General features: G+C 32.4%; 1 protein-coding gene across 2 annotated transcripts; it reads right to left on the reverse strand.

Annotated features, from left to right (window-relative positions):
• Positions 1–8,337: 8,337 nt before the first annotated feature.
• Positions 8,338–11,968, reverse strand: LOC130749603 (G-type lectin S-receptor-like serine/threonine-protein kinase At4g27290). Of its 2 annotated transcripts, none has more exons than XM_057602983.1 (7): positions 10,571–11,968; positions 10,188–10,319; positions 9,810–9,937; positions 9,379–9,586; positions 9,035–9,272; positions 8,807–8,957; positions 8,338–8,734 (listed from the first exon to the last, which is right to left on the reverse strand). In XM_057602983.1, exons 1-7 carry the CDS (start codon positions 11,847–11,849, stop codon positions 8,429–8,431), a joined length of 2,442 nt encoding a protein of 813 aa, XP_057458966.1. In that variant the 5' UTR covers positions 11,850–11,968; the 3' UTR covers positions 8,338–8,428. The 2 variants fall into 2 exon arrangements, with proteins under 2 accessions (XP_057458966.1, XP_057458965.1); XM_057602982.1 differs by having other exon boundaries at positions 9,810–9,946.
• Between the last annotated feature and the right edge of the window lie 8,041 nt (positions 11,969–20,009).

Consider the following 20,009-nt stretch of genomic DNA (forward strand, 5'->3'; position numbering starts at 1 on the left):
ACAACGCCTTTGTCTCTTTCACCTTTTTGTTTCCTTCATGTGTCATCTTTAAGGAATCAATGATACTTAGCGGAATCACGATCAGTAATTTTCTCATATTCCTCATATGAAATGGCACTTTGCAGAATAGCTCTTGATCTGTGATGATCTCTGAACTCCTTCTTTTGATCTTCACTCATCTTCTCCCTTGGGATCTTTGCACCATGTTCATCAACAGGAGGGGTGTAGCCATCAACAACAAAATCCCAGAGATCAGGATCAAAGCCAAGAAAGAAGCTTTTGATTCTGTCTTTCCAGAAATCAAATCTCTGACCATCAAAGATAGGTGGTCTTGCACTGTATTGATATTTGCTTGTAGTAATGGTGGAATCCATGAGTTTTTCACACTGGCCCGGATCTACTGAACACTGTTAAGTGTGGTAATCAGAACTTGCGCTCTGATACCAATTGAAGGTGTGAAAAACGACTAGAAGAGGGGGGTTGAATAGAGTTTTGAATATAAAAACTTTCCCCTTAATATTTAAAGTAAATCTTTTCGGTTTCTCTGAGATAGAAGGTGCAGCGGATAAAGATAGAGAGAAGAGAGAAGCACACAAGTATTTTATCCTGGTTCACTTGATAAATCCCTCAAGCTAATCCAGTCCACCCGTTAAGGTGATTTCTTCCTTCTTAGAATGAAGGCAATCCACTAATCAGATAATTGTTACAACTGCACTTGAAACCTACAAGTGACTAACAATACACTGACTTAGCTCACACTAAGATTCACTCTCTTAGTCTTCTCTAGGATCCGATCAACCTTGATCTCCTAAAGGAATCACCACTAAGATTCACTCTCTTAGTCTTCTTAAGGATACTGACCTACCCGGTCCCTTAAGGAAAATCAAACAACTGTTTGAGGTTGGTGTTTACAAAGGTTTACTTCTAAATAAGCTGAGTGTAAACTAAATAAGAACAGATGAAGAAAGTAGAGGCTTGAATCTTTTCTTGTATTGCAGCTCTTGGTTTCTCTCTCTTAGTCTTAGTCTTTCTTCTTTTCTTCAGCCTTTTATAGTCCAAGGTGCAAAGAATATTTCTGTTGAGAGAATATGACCATTGGAGGGCATTTCTGGAACTTCCAGAACCTGCTGTGGCTGAACCTTGGTAGGTAGGCTTGTCAGAATAGTACACTGCTCTTGTACTTCTTGATAGAGACATTTGCCTTTAACCAATGACTTCTGATCAGAGTTATGCTTCGTGTTGGAACTTGTGAAGCTTGGTGATCAGAGTCAGAGGGATGCTTGGATCCTCTGACCTTCGTAACTTCTGCTTCTGGACCTTCAGAGCTTCTGGACCTTCAGAGCCTCTGGTCCCTCAGAGCTTCTGGTCTTCAGATCTTCTGATTCTCAGATCTTCTGATCCTCTGATCTTCTGATCCTCTGATCCTCAGATCCTCAGATCTTCAGATCCTCTGATCCTCAGATCCTCTGATCTTCAGATCCTCTGATCCTCAGATCCTCTTATCTTCAGATCTTCTGATCTTCAGATCCTCTGATCCTCAGATCCTCTTATCTTCAGATCCTCTGATCTTCAGATCCTCTGATCTTCAAAACTTCTGACGAATATATCTTCTGGTGTCAGAATCAGAACATGTTTGTCAAAACACTCAAGACAAACATTAGAGTATCATAGTTGTTCATCCACAAATAAATACTTGTTATCATCAAAACATAGAGTTGTACCACATGACCAAATCTTGATCTTACAGTACGCTCAAGAAAAGATCTTAAACTTTGAATACTGGATGAGTCAGGTAAACAACATACCAGTACTACAAATGTAGTGTTTAAGGAAGTTTTTGGAAATGTTTGATGTGTACAACACAATTTCATTTATTTATTCTATTTTTCTCTTTATATATTATTACATGATTGACTTATATATAATTTAAAAATTACATATATATAAAAACTAATTTATTTATTATAAAATTTTAACATAAAATTCCGTGCAGCGCACGGGTTATCATACTAGTAATATATGAGGCCCATCCACCAAAGTGGGTCATATTGCTTTATAATTTCCAAATGTCAGCATTCTATTGGTTGTTTTCATTGAACTTCCACATGACTATTGTTGATTGGTCTAAATCTTTTAATTTTGATTGGTCGAAATTAATTAGTCCATAAATAAATAAATAAATCAATCAATCAAATATTAAATCCCTTATAATTGAAATAATGACTCCAATAAATACCTATAATTGGTGAATATAATTAATAACATTAAAAATATATTTCGTTCATTAATTTTTATTTATTTTTATTCATGTTTAAGTTTATAGTTAACATTCTTTTAAAAAAAATTATTTTCTTAAAACATATTGGAGGTAAAAGACCATATTCAATTTATATTTGAAATTCGAATTTCCTTCAATATAGTCGTTCAACTTAATGACTTCAATCCATAACTAAAGTCAATGCAATTAAAATTAATTAATGTCTATGATTAATTTTTTTAATAATTTTTTTAGGGAAACATATTAATAAATTATAAATGATATTAATGGAAATTTAAAATATAAATCTTCAGAGTATTATAAGAATTTAATATTAAACAAATAAAAAATTCCTATTTTAGATACCCACAATTATCAGAAAAAATTATGTCTTGCAATTGAAGTTAATGATTCTAATTAATACTTAAAATGAATGAATAACTGTAATTACATTTTTTTCAAATACCAATTTAAATTAAAAAATTAGAATTCAAAATTTATTGTGAATTTAAAGATAGTTTAATAGAATTTCTGACTATCAAAAGATAATTCATATGTTAGACCCAAACCGTTACTAAACATTTTACCATTTATTATTTAACTTAATGACTCGCATCAATACATAAAGTCAATACAATCAAAATTTAATTAATGACTACAAATAATTACCTTTTTAATATTTTAATCAATGCATTCTAATAATTTTTGCACGCTATTAAATACAAATTTAAAAAATCAAAAAAATTCATTTGTAGACTGCATTTTTGTTTAATATTTGCTGTTTTTTTTGTTTATTTTTTAATTTGCTTTTCTCCTTCTCTAAGAAGGTGGTTTAGGGCAACCGAGCTTCATTTTTACTGCTTTAATGTCATTTGTTTATGTAGTTGTGTGTCACTTTGAGGCTAACCTTCTAACTGCAGGTATCAAGCATTTCACTTTGAGGCTAACATTTTAGCCACTATTTATGCCCTTTATTAACCTTTAAAAGAATCGGTCCAATTTATGTTTAAGATAAAATTAAATCACTGAATCAAATATTTGATCCCAATATAATATATAGATGATTTAAACTGATTGATTATTTCTATTGTCTCAGGACTTAGGAGCAAAGCTCCAACAGTGGAAGTGAGGCTCAAGAATTTGACTATTGAAGTTGATTCCTATGTTGTCAGCAGAGCTTTGCCAAACCTACCAAGCTTTGCATTGAACATTGTAGAAATATTTCTTGGTGCATGTGGGATTAGTACTGCTATGAGAACATAACTCATAATTCCAAGTACGTCTCTGTCTTGCTCTTTCATCTTTTTCAGTAATCCTTACACACTAAATTCAGCTAATTACTGATGCTCATTCTCTCTTGAGTTCATTTTCTAGCTGAGATAAGAAAGAAGTGCTTTAGTAATGAAATACAAACCCTTTCTCAACTAAATTTCAGTTTCATTAACATGTTGAATTTACCTAACATTGTTTATGCTTATTTTCTAATTAGTTTTTATTTTCATTTATGGTTCAGATTTTTCTTCATTGTTACGAGATATATATGTTTCATTGCACAAGTACTATATCTTTTCTCTTCTCTCTATGTGGTTACATGATTGCAAATTTTTTATCTTATTTATCCTGTTCATATTTTTCCTCTTTTCTCTCTTATGTGGTTATGAGTACTCCTACATGTTAGAGTAGATAAAAGGAATTCCAACTATTCAAATTAAGAATCCGAGGAATTGTTGTTCAATTGCTTTTGAGTTTGTGGGCTGATGAGTTTTCTTCAGAATTATGCTTCTACTATTTCCTCTTTACTATCTTTGTAATAATATTTTACTTTTTTCTTTATTCCAGATTAGAAGTTGAGATGTTTCTCATAGAAACCCTTGGACTATATGACCGTGGCTGCTTCCTCTATTGCACCCCGACGAGCTCTACTTTTCCGTCAATCAACTTCCTGAAGAATCTCCTTTACCATTCCTGTTCCGAATACCAAGAGTTGTCGGAGCAACTTTTTACGATTGGAGCAGTTTACTAATGTGACTTATACTAAACAACCAAGGGGGGAAAAAGACATTATAAGATAGCTTGAACATAAAATGGGTGAGCGAAGCAAGACGTTGAGTTCTTGGTCCCTGTAAGTTTCCTTTTTTTTTTGTCTTCATTTGTCTGCAGACTACTATTAATGCAAGAGATTTTTATTACTTTTATCTCATTCAATCTTTACGAATTCCCAACTGCTTATTGTGTTTGGTGTCAATGTTTAAGTTGGTTACATTGCTTACTATTAGTGTTGAACTCATCTGCCCTATATGATGATAGTTCTTTTACACACTGTTTGGTTCAACGGACGAGAGGGGAGGAGAGAGATTTTAATGGAGGGGAGGGAAGGGGAGGGGGGAGGAATTTTAATACTTATTATGTTTGGTTGATAGGAGGGAAGGGAAGATAAATAACTATTTTTGTTTGGTTCAGGAAGGGGAGGGAAAAAGTTTTATCACTAAATTACTTAAGTATCCTTATTTTTAATTTCCAAAATAATCACAATAATCAAAGATAATTTTCTTTTTGAAACTAGAAAGATAATTTGTTCATTCTACAGCAACTTGCCAAATTCCATGAACACATGTTTGTACAATTGATGGTATTAAAAAAGAAAACTTTTTTAAGAGAAAGAACGTAACTTTAGTGATATTTGCACTAAAATTGTACTAATTGATTTGTTTGTTTTCCAAACCCATCAATATACCTATCTATTTCTAATCTAAACCACCTCTGTCACTCCCAAAATCAAACGAAAGAAAACTTCAGTTCGTATACTATAGCAAACCCTACGGTAGTCACACCTGATAAAACATTAATCGGAAATAAATAAAAAACCATGTGATATCCATCTATGAAAAAAAATCAGAGGAAGAGGAAGAACGTTTTGAAGAAGAGGAATTACCCTATGGAGAATGGAGAACATATGCAGAATAAACTTGGAATTCTAATATAGTATAAGGATATTTTTGTTCAGATAATTATTTCCCCTCCCATTCCCCCCACTTTTGAAGGGGAAATAAAATTGAGTTAGGAGGGAATTTGGTCCCCTCCATTTCCCTCCCCCCTTCTAAAAATTGAATCAAACAACTTAAGTTTTAAAAAACCTCTCCCCTCCAACCAAATAATGTGTTATATAAAGTAAAGGTTTGATTCGAAAAAAGAATTGTCACTTGAAAGTTATGTTATTCTAATATTTTACTTGAACTCTCAAGATAAATAGACGTTTGGCATTTATTAAGCATAGAATAATTGATAGTTGTATTGGAGAGATAGAATTTTGAGTGCATTGCTCTTGAGTCTTGAGTGAATTCTCATGTTAGAAGCTATTGCATCCTCCACGGGATGACCTATCAATATGTGCAACTAGATGAATTTTATAATAATATTGTAGGCTTATATGTATTTGTAACTTTTGTAATTGGTTACATGTTGTTTTGGTGATACCTAGCTTTAGATAATTTTGATTATGCAAATCTTATGAATTTAAATTTTTCTATCTCCTAGAAGTAATAATAAATAGATCAGTTTATTTTTTAGCATTGCTTTACTAAGGCTGATCCTTCACTTCTCATATAGCAGCACTTTTAGGGGGTCAAAGAAGCATCTCATGTAGTAGCCCTTCAAGGGGATCAAAGAAGCAGGTGAAATGTTAATTTTTAGATGCTATGATAATCATATTCAATTACTACGGAAGGATATAATTAATAATTTACTAATGAAGTGTCGAATATTAATGAGTGCGTTTTAGAGCTTGGAGTCATCGGATGCTATTAGAGGGAGGAGGTGGAAGAAGAAGAATAGTTAAAAGTCACTTGAAGCTGAACCGTTCAGATTAGGTAAAGAAAAGTTTCTATTTGCTGCAAGAGATTGTCAAGGGATACATGGTTATGTTAATGTGTGTTTTTTTTGTAGAGAGAACAGTTGGTTAGCTCTTGGTCGATACTTTTACTTGGTTTAATACATGCATTTTATTTTTCCACATTGATAAAATCTTTATCTTTTTTGCAATTAAGGAAGTGTCATTGTCGGATGACAGAAGCTGAGGTTGAATGACACAACAAAAATATGATTGAACGACACAGTAAAATTTATATTTGTATATTGTATGATGCAAGAAACATACAAACTTCTACCTTAAATGTAGTGTATAAGGAAGTTTTTGGTAATATTTGTTGTATTTTTTTTGTGCATGGGAAATTTAACGTTTGTTGTATTGAACGAACATGTATTTACTTATTCTTTTATACTACGTAAATTATCTAGTTTACGTATTGAATATTTTTACTATTAAACAACATAACTAACATGTAAGATACTCCCTCCGTTCCTATATATAAGTCCATTTTACCTAATTCTCTTAGATTAAGAAAAGTAGTTACAAGTAATAAATTTGTAAAGGAATTTATTCACTTTCCTAGACTACCCTTATTTAATTTCTTATAAATTTCTCTCTCCAAGTTATTATTTCAAAACCTCATGGTCTCTTTCATATTAAATATGAGGATAGTTTTGGAAAAAAATAATTAAAGCTCCATTGATATTGTAAATGGACGTATATTTAGGAACAAGAAAAACACTAAAAAATGACCTTATAATAAGAAATGGAGGGAGTACATACTATCATGTTTCACCAACAAAAAAGATACATACTATCACAGTTTAAATAAATGTAAGTTAATTCATTAATATATAAAAAAATGAACAACCTAAAATTTCCGTGCAACGCACGGGTCATCACACTAGTTGATATTGATTACGCCAAAGATATATTAAAAAAAGGAGTTAAATATATTTTTAATCCTATTAGTACTCACTCAAAAGAGCAAAGTAGTACTTGGTTTCTGCAATTAGAAAAATGTATGGTTTGGCCTCCTTTGAACCTGATCTCAAGCGAAGTGCTTGGGGTCCAGTGAATGCTTATGTAGCATCATTCACAACTTCAGGTGAGCTGCCATGGCATTTACATGCACGACAAATAATTAAACTCTTAATATTCTTTTAAAAATACAAAAATCCCTCCTTAATCACAAATTTTTAAATGAATCCCTAAATTAATTGTTAAAATAATTTAACTTAATCTTAATATATCTCATTCTCCTTTTCCGCCATCTTCATCCCAAGTATTGTTCTCCTTCTGCCTTCATCTTCACCTTCGTATCAACCCAACCTCTTTCTATACGAAAGGAACCACGCATACCCAAATCAAAACCTTCAAACATAAACACTCAAACCGCCACTAGCCCTACCTTGAAATCTCTACCCCAACCCCAAAAATCCTAAAGAACCACCAATACAAGAAACGTTTGTAGCGTCGAAACATTAGCATTGGCCTCAATGCTGATATTATATTTTTACATTATAGCTGGCTCAACCAACGCAAAGTCCATGCAATACATTAGGAAAAGGGTTTTACATATGAATATTTAGTATCGGCCTTGGTCAAGCCGACTCTAAATACCCTCGGTTAGACCGAGGCAAGCGCCAGTTTTAGTCATCACTATCTATGTGATTAAGCTAGCTAGCAGCCTAGGTAGGAAGAAGAGTATGGTTTCCAAAATGAGGAAGTTTCTGTGCAGACTTATAATTAATGAACCCTTCTTCACATTAAAATAAAAACTGTAATGTGAGAGAACATTTATTTACCTCTAAATGGGAGACCACTTGATCCCTAACATTTTTCATTAATTTCCTTGTAAACAAAATATATTTGTTGTAAAAAAATTAATGACAAAAAATCTTTCTATATTATCATAGGAATGTGAGGGCCAAATGCAGGAACTTTCAACATGTGGTTTTGAATAGTACAATGAGCCCTTGAGCTGTCTTGGTGATATATAATAGCTGGGCATTTATCTCCTGATGTGCCTGGCTTCTTTGCTTTATGATATTTACTGATATGTGATTTTGTATCCAATTGTTCCAAATGAACTCTGTTTTCTACTGTAATGGGTTGGGGTACCTCTTGTACCTCCCATTAATACATGTGTGGGAAAATCTAATTGTTTGGCTCAATCTCAATAGAATAAAAACTATTCATGATTCTCTATAACTAACAATAGAAAGTAATGATAATTGAACATTTCAAGTTACAAGTACAAGTTAGTTAATTTCATATACAGCTCCAAGAATGAACTAACATCTCTATCTAGGGTTCAATAATGAGAGAGATATTTCATTCATTGAAGAAAATGTTTGTTTTTCAGGGGAATGTTCTCCTTCATTTGAGACCTTCTTAAATAAGAAACCAGGTTCTTTAGGTTGAGGCAAAGCATTTTCACTGCTCAACATTAAAACCACAGATGCCATGTTAGGCCTATCATCAGGATGATGTTGTAGACATAAAAGACCAATTTGAATGCAGCTGACAACTTCTTCTAGCTTACAAGAGTCCTTTAAACAATCATCAATCAATTCATGTGGAATGCCCTTTTTCCAAAGTCTCCATGCCTACAACAATTTAGTAAAATTGTTATCTAAAGAATTATTAAAGGAAAATCATTTCTATTCTGTGTTACTCACATGCCCAATAAGGTTGTGATCCTGGCTCTGGTAGGTAAGTGCACTATTTTTCTTTCCACTTATAATTTCTAGCAATAATACGCCAAAGCTAAACACATCTGATTTGATAGAGAACAATCCATCTGTGGCATACTCTGGTGCCATGTAACCACTGAAATGAACCACACAAGAATTAATTTGAAACTCAAGTGATTTAAGTGAAACTTTAGCTTATTTTAAAGTACTTACTATGTCCCAACTATTATGTTTGTTCTCCCTTCAATTTGATCACCTCCACACATTCTAGCCATGCCAAAATCTGAAACTTTTGGATTCATATCATTGTCCAACAAAATGTTACTCACTTTCAAATCTCTATGTATGATCCTCAGTCTAGAATCTTGATGAAGATAAAGAATCCCTCGAGCAATTCCATGCAAGATATTAAAGCGTGTGGACCAATCTAACAATTTACTTTGAACTGAATCTGTCAAGATTATTCAGCAAGTTGGTTATTCTTTTCATTTCAAAATAACTTGCAAACCAAATCAACTTTATTATACTAAATAACAAGCTCTGAAAAAACTACTTACCGAAAAGAAATGAATCTAGGCTCTTGTTTGGCATGTACTCATATAATAGCATTTTCTCCTCTCCTTCAATGCAACAACCAACAACCTTCACAAGATTCCGATGTTGGAGTTTTGAACATAATATAACTTCATTCTTAAACTCTTTCACCCCTTGCCCGGAAGTCCTTGAAAGCCTTTTAACCGCAATCTCTTGTCCACCTATCAATCCCTAAATTTTGTAATCGAAAAACAATTAACAATTGATGAGATTTATACACAAGTTTTATTTAGTACATGTTTAGATACATAATGAAAAAAGTAACAGTGAGACCAATATCATTGTGGACAATGGCAAAAGCCAAAAAATTTGTTTCAGTTCACATTGATTTTGCCCTTCACAGTAATTTTCTACCATATATCCAAACATGCACTTAAACATGTTACAAATTTACCTTGAATACTGGCCCAAAACCACCTTCACCGAGCTTGTTATCAATTGAGAAGTTATTGGTGGCATTGAGTATTGTAGCAAAATCAAAGAAAGGGAGCTCCAAATCTTCATCTCTACCTTCATCTTTCTCTGTTTCCTCTTTGATTTATTAGATGAAATAATGCCAAAAATTTGAATCCTTGAAGGAAAAATACTAGTCCTATGAGGGTCTAGCTCCTCTAAAGTGAGTCACGGGGTAAAGTAAGTCAACTTTTCTCTCACTTTAGAGGAGTCAAATCCGTATGAGGTGACACTAGAAACTAACTCATTGAACAATCTAGAATGAAAATGCACGATGAATGTGAAATAGAAAAGGTGTTCTGACTAAGAAATTCATTACCTTTTTTCTCTGTTTTAGTCTTGCAAATGTAGTAGATTGCCAACACCATCACAAGTATTGCTAAACCTGGGATTGTAATGGCCAAGCCTATCTTTTTCCTTCGCCGACTTGTCCTATGCCGATATATAGAATCTGCATTTATGGCATGACAAAACAACAAAGTACTTGTAATTCCAAAATAAATGCAATGTGCCACTAGTTATTATTTCTTATGGATTAGGATCATCTCTCATGTTCAACTTCCATGTTAATTTTTTGTGTATATTTTTCTCGTTTGCACTGATTTTTCTTTTAGAGAAATAAAAATACACTAGCAATATAGGAATTGAATTCAAATCAAAGAGATAGACATAAAACTTCTCATACAAATCTTTAATTTTTACCTGTGTTGGAAACATCTGTCCTAACATATAGATCTTGGCCACTCTGTGAAACTCTCAAATCAAGAAGATCACCAAACCAGATAGAACAACCACTACCCCCACCACTTGGATTCAAGTTTGCATAAGCAGAACATGAACAATTTTGCAAGCATTTGGCCTTGCAATCTTCAAGAGTCATATTCTCATCAATCCAAGAATTTGTAGTATCAGGCAACTTCATGCTACCAAATCTACTAAACCCATCTCTGTTTTTTACCCCACAACTCCACTTCTCACTTCTCCCACACCCTTCTGTCCAATACAATGCATTCCATTGTTGCGGCGATCTCGGCTCGAATCCATTTAAACACTGACACCTTGGTGATTTATCAAGCATGCAATTTCCATTTGGACCGCAAACATTGTAAATATCACAACTGTCTTGTGGCAAGATTCGATAAATAGACCATGTTTTTGATTCTGGAATCCAAATGAGGCGTTGACGGAGAGAAAGGGTTTGGTTCAAAACATTTATAGAAATCACAGAGCTATTCTTGAGAGTGAACGTGTAGTACACTTCATCTTCATTGTTCACAAATTGGAAATCATAAATTGGGTTATTTGTGAATTCAAGTACCGCACTGGACCATGGTCCAGACCTGAAAAACTCAACAGAGTCCTTCCAAATTACCCATTCAGGATTCCTGGTAAGCACCGTGGCTGCTGTTAAGTTCCCTGAAGATGGATCATCCCAATTTTTCCAAGCAGTGAAAAGCCTGTTAATTCCAGATTTTCTGTCCCATCCAATCTTCATACCTGGTAACAGTGTATCACAAGGATGATCAAAGCTCTGCCATAAGAAACTTTCTTCATTGTTGCTGTTGTTGTCTTTCTCATCTCTGACTATTAAATTTCCAGTGTCTAAGGGCTGCGCAACGGGACTCGCCGCCTTCGCAGTTGTGTTTGTTGACCAGAGAATTGAGTTGTTTTTGTTGAGAAGTACAAGGTTTCCATCTTGGCTTATGATCAACTTGCTGGAGTTGTCTTTGATTGGATTGTCACGGTTGGCAACCCAAACAACTGTTCTAACTTGGATGTTCTTGTACCAGATTCCTACATAGCGGTTTGAGGAGCTGCCTGGATTGAAGAAACCCAGCTCAAAGGTTCCATCGTTTGAAACCAAGGTGGTTCCATCATCAGGAAGTGAGTCAAGGTTGGTAATGGTGTCTGTTGCAAACGTGAATTGAGAGAACAACAATAGTAGGTTGGAAATAAGAAGCATACCATGGAGAATGGACATTTTTTTTTGTTGATTTGGGGATAGAACAACAGAAGTTGAAGATAAACACAGACTTTTAGATACTAGAATTGGAAATTCAAGAATGTAATGGTGGGAAGACTAGGTCTCTCTTCGTGCGTTACATCATCTCTTGAGAAGAACATACACATGTTTGAGTTAGATATATATATTTAATGTCCACCATTCCAGCGGTCTAAACTGCAGGGTCAATGATGGTAAAAGTTATACTTATCATAAATGTGACTGAGTTCTTTTATTAACTTACTCCTCGAAGGGGTGAGATCCTCTCCAGTGAAATCCTCTCAATTTTTCTCCAGTGGACATTTGTGGCGGATTTGAACCGCCACAAAATGTTTCCAGCTGTCACAAATTCTGTCAATTTTCTGCAGCAGCATTTTGTGGCAGTTGGCAAAATTTTGTGGCGGTTTAAAACCGCCACAAATGTCCACTGGAGAAAAATTGAGAGAATTTCACTAGAGAGGATCCGGACCCCTCCCTCGAAAGTCACTTCTCTGTTTCATTCGTCGATGTTGGCCCTGTTTTTGGTATCGCCAACAGTCATTTTGGCGTTAACGCTTGATTAACTCTGTAATACATGTTTTGGAAGTGACAGATGGACTTCTCTGGATACCCTTTTTCTTTGCCTTGCGGTAGCTAATCAATTAGTGTACAAATTTTTCCTAAGTAATATAAAAGATATCGTACCTAAGGGATTTTATTCAATTATTGGTGGTGTAAAGATTTGACTGTCGTTCAATTGCATGTAAATTAAAGAAGCAAGTAAATGTTATGACGAACTTAATCTATGTCTTTAATAAAACAACGTTTGTATGAAATCTAGCACGTAAAATTCCAGAGAGCAGACAAGTGGCACGATCGCCCCCTAGGTATATGATAAACTCGCGCGGTCACGCAACACAGGATCACAGACTCATAAATTTTAATTAAACTAGTGTTTTTTACCCGCGCGTTGCACGGGAAATATGTCTATTCTATTTGATACATTAATTAATATTTTGATTATTAAAAATATATTAAACAACGAATGAAATAGAAAAGTCAGAATTGATGAGTAAAGTGGACATAAAGACTTCTCTTCTAAGCCCGATTGAGACCAAGAGGAACTCGTTTCACATTCTTCGTAAATATGAAGACGATAGCACAAATCATAGATATTAGGAATTATCAACATATTAATCTTAAAAAAAATTAATGTGATAGTAGCACAAATCAGGATTGTGTAAGATATATCATAAAGTATAACATTATTGTGTTTATTCCAACTAAGTAGTGATGACAATGAGTAGGTACTATAGTACCATCTCCATACTCGCGTTTTTAAAAATTACATGTACCCGTCTCTATACTCATGTGGGTAGCAACTCGAAGCTCTCTACCTTTAGACAATTCAATGTCATTACAGGAAGTTATCCATCTTTGCCAAAATCTAAATCTATGGATGACAATGGGTCTCAAAATTATAGGGTACCCGCAAAAAATACACACTATGGGTAGGGTAAAAAACCGCTAAATAGGTATGAGATTGAGTATAGATAATTACCCGCAAAAAATAGAGGGTATGGGTGCGGGTGTGGGCACTATAATTCCCAACCGGCCCATATCCGCACACACATGCTATCATTATTATTATTATTATTATTATTATTATTATTATTATTGTTATTATTATTATTATTATTATTATTATTTGGGAATATATTGACAAATTAACTTAAGCTATAGCTTTCAAACTCACTCTTTTTAAAAAAAAGTTTGGGATATATTAATTAATACTCTAAAAATAAATAATAAATAAATTAAGATAAAATCAAGAAATAAACCACCTAAATCCTAAACAAATCTGAAATTTAAAAATGTATTTTTTTTTTACTCTAAAAATAAATCAAAAATAAATTAAGATAAAATCAAGAAATAAACAACATAAATCCTAATCAAATCTGAAATTTTAAAATGTATTTTTTTATGAGAATTAATCTGAGAATGACACGTGTTATTTTTTTTCCAATTAGTGAATATTCTGCACCCTAGAAGATTTTCTTTTCCTCAATCCTTTTGCTTTTGATTAAGAAGAGAAAAGCAGGAATCCTTGAAGCATATGACATCTTACAATTAGTTGAAGAACAAAATCAATTCATGAAGAAGATTGAAACAGAAACCCAAAATGAAGTCTTGAAGAACAAAATACCCTCCTTCACCAATTTGAAAGGACTGTGGTGAAAGAATTGTATTTAGTGTATTTGTGAATCTTGGGGTGGAACCCTTGTGAAACAAAAAACCAAAGGAACATTTCAGTCAAGAGAAACAAAAAATGGTGTATTTCCCATATGTGCGCACCCCAACAAATTATCTATATATGTGAGAAAAAAACAAAATAATTCTCCCACCCAAAATAATTGTGGTTACTTCACCAATAAACTTATACTAACAATCAATTTAAATTGAACTTAAGGAAATATATAGAGCAAAGTAAGATAAGTCACCCAATTGACATACTAAAACATGAGTATATGCAAAACTAATGAGTTTGAGGAAAACATGAACCAACCTTAAGAATGGGCTAAACATACTCATGAAGATTAAATGTGAGCTCTTCATATGCTTTCATCAATTTGACTGACCTGTGCATCATTAAAAAAAAAATTAGTAAGTTGTGCATCATTCACATACAGTGCAAATAGTATGCTTATACACACAGCTCAAACATGATGAATAAAAACGTGCAAAATTTGAGAAATGAATATAAATTCAGGCTATCCTAAGTTTCGTAAATTTCTATAAGTTATACCAAAATCTGGTTTAGAATGGCTTCATACGCATGGATTTCTACAAACTATACTAAAATCTGGTTTTAAAAAAATACAAAAGCGGAAGAAGAAAAATAGAAAAAACATTACATCAGAATCAAAACATTACGTCTTCAACAATGATTCGTTAAAGGGTCTATGCAAAAATTTGTAAACTTTTGGATCAAAACACACAAAATATGTGAAATTTAAGAATCCAGGATTGAATTACGAACAAAGGATAAACTGAAATGGTACAAACCATCAATCACAACATGATAAACTCTTCTTCACGTAACATCATCTTACGACATACCTCTGTCCTGATCGCGACATGTGGCAGAGGTAGAAATAGCAGCTATCAAATCTCTGCGTGTCCATGGTAGCTTTGTGGACCCTCAGCACCAAATCAACTCCTTTTTCTTAGAATTAGCATTAAATAAATAATAAGATAAATTAAGATAAAATCAAGAAATAAACAACCTAAATCCTAATCAAATCTAAACTTTAAAAAGGTACTAAATAAAGATAGATAAAAACTACCAAAATCTAGCAAATCACAATAAAAAACTCATAAAATCCTGAATTAAATAAAAATATGAAAATCAATAAAAATACCATAAAAATTCATTTATACTCTAAATGTAACTCAAAAATAAAATAAAATATTTCATGAAATTAAAATTAAATAAATAATAAATAAGGATAGATAAAAACTATCAAAATCTAGCAAATCACAATAATAACTCATAAAATCCTGCATTAAATAAAAATTCGAAAATTAAATAAAATTTAATTATTATACTCAATAAATAAATGTAAAATAAAATAAAATATTTCCTGGAAGTAAAATTAAATAAATAATAAGATAAATTAAGATAAAATCAAGAAATAAACAACCTAAATTCTAATTAAATCTAAAATTTAAAAAAGTACTAAATAAAGATAGATAAAAACTACCAAGTCTAGCAAATCACAATAAAAACTCATAAAATCCTGAATTAATTAAAAATCCGAAGATTTAAGAAAATTTAATTAATATACTCTAAAAGTAAATCTAAAATAAAATAAAGTATTTTCTGGATTTAAAATAAATAATAAGATAAATTAAAATAAAATTAAGAAATAAACAACCTAAATCTCAATCAAATCTAATATTAAAAATGGTATTAAATAAAGATAGATAAAAACTAACAAAATCTAGCAAATCACAATAAAAACTCATAAAATCCTGAATTAATAAAAAATTCGAAAATTCAATAAAAATTAATCAATATATTCTAAAAATAAATTTAAAATAAATTAAAAGACCAAATCTTATCTTTTAAAATAATATCAATCAATTATTTTAGAATATATAAAATTAAAACATATATCAATTGAAAATTATATCTTCTAAAATAATATCAATTAATTAGGTTAGGATATATAAAATTAAAACATATATCAATTGAAAATTATATCCTCTAACAAATTGACACGTGGAATAATTTTTATGAGAATTAATCTGGTTCTGACACGTCACTCAGAATTAATCTAGTGCTGACACGTCACTATGGAAGTTCTTCTTTTCTAATATATATTGATATTGATATTGATATTGATTGATTGATATTGATTCTGGTTTTCTCTCTCTCTTTTTCCAACCAAAAAAGCAACAATAAAAATAAAATAAAATCATTAGAAGATAATAACATAAAATAAATAAAAGATAAAACTAATTTAAATCCTAATAAAATACAGAAAAATAATATAAAAACTAAAACAAACCCAAATATATTTAAAATAGAAAAATAAATGAAATAAATCTAAAGTGTTCTAAAATGGCCAAAATAACCAAAATAATGTTAAAATGCATAAGAATAAACTAGAAAAATAACTCAGACACCCGGGTCATCACCTTGCCACCTGACGTTTGCTTTCTAGCTTAGATTCTCCATGTCGGCATGGACATGTTCAGAACCAAAATTTAGTTTGGTTTTGAGACTCTCGAGTTTGCTGACTTCGAATCCACTCCGTTGATCGTATTATGATGAATTGTACCCTTTTGGCCTCTCGTGTTTTCCTTTCGACCGTAAATGATACCTTCCTGAATACGACACATGGTTTCCTTTGCACCAGATTCATTTCTCATTGTTAGTTTTGCTTATGACATGGTGAATTCGGCAAAAGAGAATTTTGTCAATAACACTATCTTGAAGCAAGCAACCAATTCCGGGTATGTGGAGTAGCCCAAGATGATCATGTTGCACTCGAGGTTCATCATCGGTTTCTTTGCTTCGTTGACCTTCTAGGATTCCTAGATTATGCGCAATCTAATGTTATAAAAATTCGTGTCAGGTTATTGATCCCCTTTGATGAAAATTATTTGGTCATTGTTAGCAAGGAACTTTAGCATGAGCCTTTTGGTGGATAGGAAATAATCAAACGCGTTCAATGAAGGCGAGCTCAAGATTGCATTTAGGGGTGGGAATAGGTTGGGCCAGCTAGATAGGCTTTCCTTAAATAGGCCTAACTTGTTTAAAAATCTTTAGGCCTAAGCCTGACCTGTGGCCTGTCAAAGACTTTTTTTTCGAGTCTGGTCTGGCCTACCCGAAAGTCTGGCTTGGCCTGGTAGCCTATTTAAAAGCTCATTCCATAACAAGAGTTTTACGTTTGCTAAAAAACTTATATGTAAAGAAGCTATCAAACTTATAAGCTAACGAGTTAAAACATACTAAAATAATTTTTTCAACAATCAGACTCATAATATTATAAGCTACTAGGTAGAGATGAAACTAAACGAGATTATGTTGGTTTCTTAGAGTCGGAGAGCCAATTTAAAATGACACTCTATATTATGGTATTTAAATACGTCATATATCTATTTCTAAATAGACATATAACTTTGAATAATTATATAAGTCAATTTGCTTAAATATATAAAAATGTTAATAAGTTTCATTTTTTGTATGACGAATTTCTAATATATAGACATCATAAATGGTAAAAATATATTTATACTAATCATATTTACAATGTATCAGAAAAATACTGATCATGTTTACTTAAATAGGCTAGCCTATAAGGCTTGTTGAATGGCCTAATCCTGACCTTTTTTAACTACATAGGCTTTTCCGAAAGCCTAAGCCTTGCCTATTTACCAATTTGGCATGGCCTGACCGGGTCTGTGGTAGGCTAGGTCATAGACCCCTACGAACGGTCTGACCTATTCCCACCCTAATTGCATTGTAGCTATTGGGGCAATAAGCTATGAGGAACTTGCAATTGGTTATCTTAGAGATGTAGGAGTCCTCTAACGTCAGCCGAATCTCATAATACCAGAGGGGAGTAATGTGTACTTGAACCCAATCAAGTCTTTAATGAAACCTTTGTAACATCTCGATCTGACGACTGACATCACGGTAACAACACGAGTCTTTTCAGTGCGCTTTGTCCTCACTCACGCACTTCCCGGGAAAACTTCCCAGGAGGTCACCCATCATAATATTTCTCCAAGGCAAGCACACTTAACCGTTGAGTTTTTATGAGTTAGGCTCCCGAAAAGAAGATGCATCTTGTTGTCATGAGTAGTACCAATCAAATCTTTTATGCCCTCATCAAGTGTATAGTGTCATACCTATACAGTCCCGGAATACCTCTTGTTCGGGTGCGAGATCGGTTCATTCATGTACCCCTCCGCCTAGAAGCCTGCCAGGAGCCTCTCCTTATCCGTGCCTCACTGCACCGGCGATCACTCCCCGCCCTCGTCAGCCCCGGGTGTCACAACCTTCTAGTTTCTTCCGATCCATTAATGTTGTAGCCCTTGTTCTTAGATACATTTCTATGGTCTTTGTTTGTGAAAAGATGAGTGTGAGCGAATTTCAAAATTATGAGAACTTGTGTTTTGTTCTTAACTTCTTTGTTAAAATTTCTATGGTTGCATATTTGAAAGAAAAAAAATTAGTTTGAGGAATTTAAAATTTTTAGCCAACTCATTTCATATAATTTTATGAAAACAATTACTTCTGTATTACCTTTTTTAAAAAATATATATATAATTGGTAGAGTTAATTGCGTATTTAACTCCTAATATATTTATTAAATGATAGCAACATTAAGAACAAAATTCTATTACTTTTATGAAATAAATTTTATTAGTAAACATATTTAATATTTTTTTTACACATAAAATTTTAGCTAAATAATAGCAACAAATACTACCATAATACATACATATTTAAAAAAAACATGTTATTAGGTAGGTATATTTAAATGTATTAAATATACATATTTTATTATCATTATTAATATTACAAACAGTTGTTAATACAACAAAATTCTAAATCAAATATTCATTACTACAGCGCACAATATTCATTGTGTATGTTGTGATTGAGAAAATTGTGAGCACAGATGATTGGTATTATCATGATTGCAAATGTCACACAACAGCATACTCTGATGGAGCACTATATTTTTGTCCAAAGTGTAACAAGCTCATCACTCCTACCATACGGTAAACTCCATTTTGAATAAATAAATTATTTTGTTCAATAAACATTACATTTAGTTTAATTATGGATGTTTACCTAAGGTACAAGCTGTTGATACATGTTGATGATAATATTGGATCTGCAACTTTGACAAATTTTTATAGCGATGGTTGTCATCTGATCAACAAAAGAAGCAGCGAAATTTTGGATGAAATGAAAAAGGTAAACATATACAATTCAAATTAAGCACTTTTACATTGAAAAATTAATTCATATATATTAATTTATTTCATTTTATTTTAAATAAATTCTAGAACGGCTGCATGGAACACCCACCAAAAGAAATTGTTGATTTGGTGCACAAGGAATTTTTTTTCATGGTCGAAGGGAAAGATAGATTCGGAAAGTGGTTTAAATCAGCATTTAATGTCCTGAAAATTTGCATGGACCCACAAATTATTTCAAAATTCATCCAATTTACAAGTGCACATATGATGAAGAAGATCAAGGTGGAGAAGATGTAGTACCATTCCCTTAATGTTGCTTACGCATAAATATCCCTTGTGCTAAACCTTGCTTTGTATTTCTTTATCCGCATTGAGAATTTATATTTTTTTGGGTACGTATATTGATCTCGGTGGTCAATTTGAATCATTTTGACAATTTTTAATATTTCATATATTTACCACGGTTGTCAATTTTTCAATAAATCGCTGTCTGTTTGAAAATCTTAGTGCAGAGTAATATATATGTGTTATTCACCAAAAAACAAATTGATATGAAACAACCACAGAACAATTGCCCATTTTTCGGTACAATAAACCTATACACTAAACTAAAAAAATAACACCCAAAATTCTTAAAAAAACTTAAAAAAAAAA

This window comes from Lotus japonicus, chromosome 3 (assembly GCF_012489685.1).
Source record: "Lotus japonicus ecotype B-129 chromosome 3, LjGifu_v1.2".
Taxonomy (NCBI): Eukaryota; Viridiplantae; Streptophyta; class Magnoliopsida; order Fabales; family Fabaceae; genus Lotus; species Lotus japonicus.